This window comes from Capsicum annuum, unplaced genomic scaffold (assembly GCF_002878395.1).
Source record: "Capsicum annuum cultivar UCD-10X-F1 unplaced genomic scaffold, UCD10Xv1.1 ctg1516, whole genome shotgun sequence".
NCBI lineage: Eukaryota > Viridiplantae > Streptophyta > Magnoliopsida > Solanales > Solanaceae > Capsicum > Capsicum annuum.
The window spans coordinates 1-2096 of NW_025820604.1; the positions used below are offsets into that span (position 1 = coordinate 1).

General features: G+C 39.2%; 2 protein-coding genes across 2 annotated transcripts; one reads left to right on the forward strand and one right to left on the reverse strand.

The window, feature by feature from the left end:
• Positions 1-196: 196 nt before the first annotated feature.
• LOC124890313 (glutamate receptor 2.7-like) lies at positions 197-799 on the forward strand (the record flags this gene model as incomplete). Its single annotated transcript, XM_047402175.1, has 1 exon — positions 197-799. A coding segment is annotated over one exon (603 nt), but the record flags the coding sequence as incomplete, so codon positions are not given.
• Positions 800-1471: 672 nt separating this feature from the next.
• On the reverse strand, positions 1472-2096 carry LOC124890314 (receptor-like protein kinase; the record flags this gene model as incomplete). Its single annotated transcript, XM_047402176.1, is given in 1 exon segment — positions 1472-2096. A coding segment is annotated over 1 exon segment (293 nt), but the record flags the coding sequence as incomplete, so codon positions are not given.

Here is a 2096-nt window from a genome sequence, read left to right on the forward strand (position 1 = left end):
GAAGAGGGCCAGACCACATGGATCTATTCTGTGCAGCCTTACCCTGCATTTCTACATGAGGTTGTTTCCACGGCTTGAAGTCCTGACCTCCTAGTTACATGGCAACAACTTTACCATTTCCCCGTTGTAGCATATATTTACAATAGTGTCATCCCTTTTTCTAGCTGGTGTACTCATGTCTTTTGAAAATCAACAGGTTTTCCCAAAGGGAAGTCCTTTGGTGGCTGATGTCTCTCGAGCAGTTATCAAGCTAACAGAGAACGGTGAGATGTTAGACATCCAACGGGAGTGGTCCATAAGTGATCCCACATGTAATGGCCCAGACACTACTGAAACTTCAGTCAGTGTCTCACTACAAAGTTTCAAAGGGCTCTTTGCTATAACTGGCGCCATCACATCTTCATGCTTACTAATTTTCATAGCCAACTACGTTTACAAAAACAGAAGTTCTCTTCAGCAAATTTTGAATTCCAGAACTACCGCTTGGTCCAAAATTAAAGAAATAGTGACACACTTTGACCAAAGAGACCTCTCGTCTCATCCTTCTATCATGGAAAGAGACCCGAAGTTTAAGTATCCAAAACCAGAAGTAGCAGAAATTGTTTCGTCATCAGAGTCTGTTGACTTGTCCAACACTAATCTAACGGTACACAGTCTGCCCATGAATATTCTTTCCACTCAATTCAACAACGTTGCAGTGCCAAACATACCTACAGATTCAACTTTTTCAAACTCTACTGTTGTGTCACCTGTTTCGGAAGAAGAATCAAACACCGCCATTGATGCCTCTGACAGCTGACAACAGCAATGCAAAATCAGACTCCTAGCATCTGCTCATCAGCCACAATAGTCGTATAGATGTACAGTATATTGGCATGTAAAATCCCAGGTCATGATATGTAGATGCAGAATTTAGATGTCGCAAAAATAGGAAGAATAAAGATCAGGGTGTTTAGCATCTTTCAGAACTTGATATCATGTCCCCAGTAGTAACTGTAACCTGCCATGGATCTAGGAAACCAGCTTGCACTCAGTACAACAACAACAACAAACCCAGTGTATTCCCACATAGTGAGGTCTGGCTTGCACTCAGTACTAAAAGAAAAAAATAATGTGCACCGCGTCACCTACCATGATTACAAATGAACCCACACACTGTCACCACAACCCAGTTCCCCAATAAAATTGATCAGAGAAAAGAACATCACAAAAAAGAGACTATATTTACTTACTTTCAGTAGGTTTGTTCTGGAAGGATTGAAAAGAAAGCAACAGAAAGCAGGTATTAGATTCCTTATCCCTAGATTTCTCCTGCACCAGCTATCAATTACTGCAAATGATTATAGAGTTTTACCAAAGAAAAAGAAAGGGAAAAATACACAAGAAAGCTTCTTTTAGTGAAGTAATTATACAATTGCAGATAGCTAGGGAGATAGCGATATGGCACTAACATAATAGATCCTGCTAAGAATTGCAAAAGAAATTGCTTTTTGCTGACAATATGATTAACTAAGATGAACATCATTAAGTTATCTTTAGTTTTCATCCGTGTACATGTGATGGAAAAAAAAGATTTACAGCTACAAGGGATACACCTTCTCTTCCTAAACTGCACGAGTAAATAGATTTCTATCTATCCTCTAGAAATAAAAAGATACTGAACCTACAGGCAGCATTTTGTAACATGGATGAGCAAGCTGAAAGTTAGGACTGCACTTATCAGAAGAATATTGTTGTATCTAGAACACATCAGAAGTTTACATGGAATAGCATGATACAGTAGATACTACATGCCCATGATAGCTAGTATTTGATTCTTATACTCGAACTGGACCTTGTTAATAGCTTGACCACCTCTTTCATAGAGGGTCTTCTGCTTACATCCTTCTCTGTACATCTAAGAGCTAGTGAAAGCACTTCAATTACTTGTTCCATGACACTTGAGTCCATGAATTCGTCCAAAAGGCTTGGATCCACAATCTCCTCAATTTCTTCAATTTCTGTCCAAATAGACCTAACCCAACTGACAATATCTGTATCCCCATACAATGAAGGATCCAAGGCCTTCTTTCGAGTTATAAGTTCTAACAGGACAA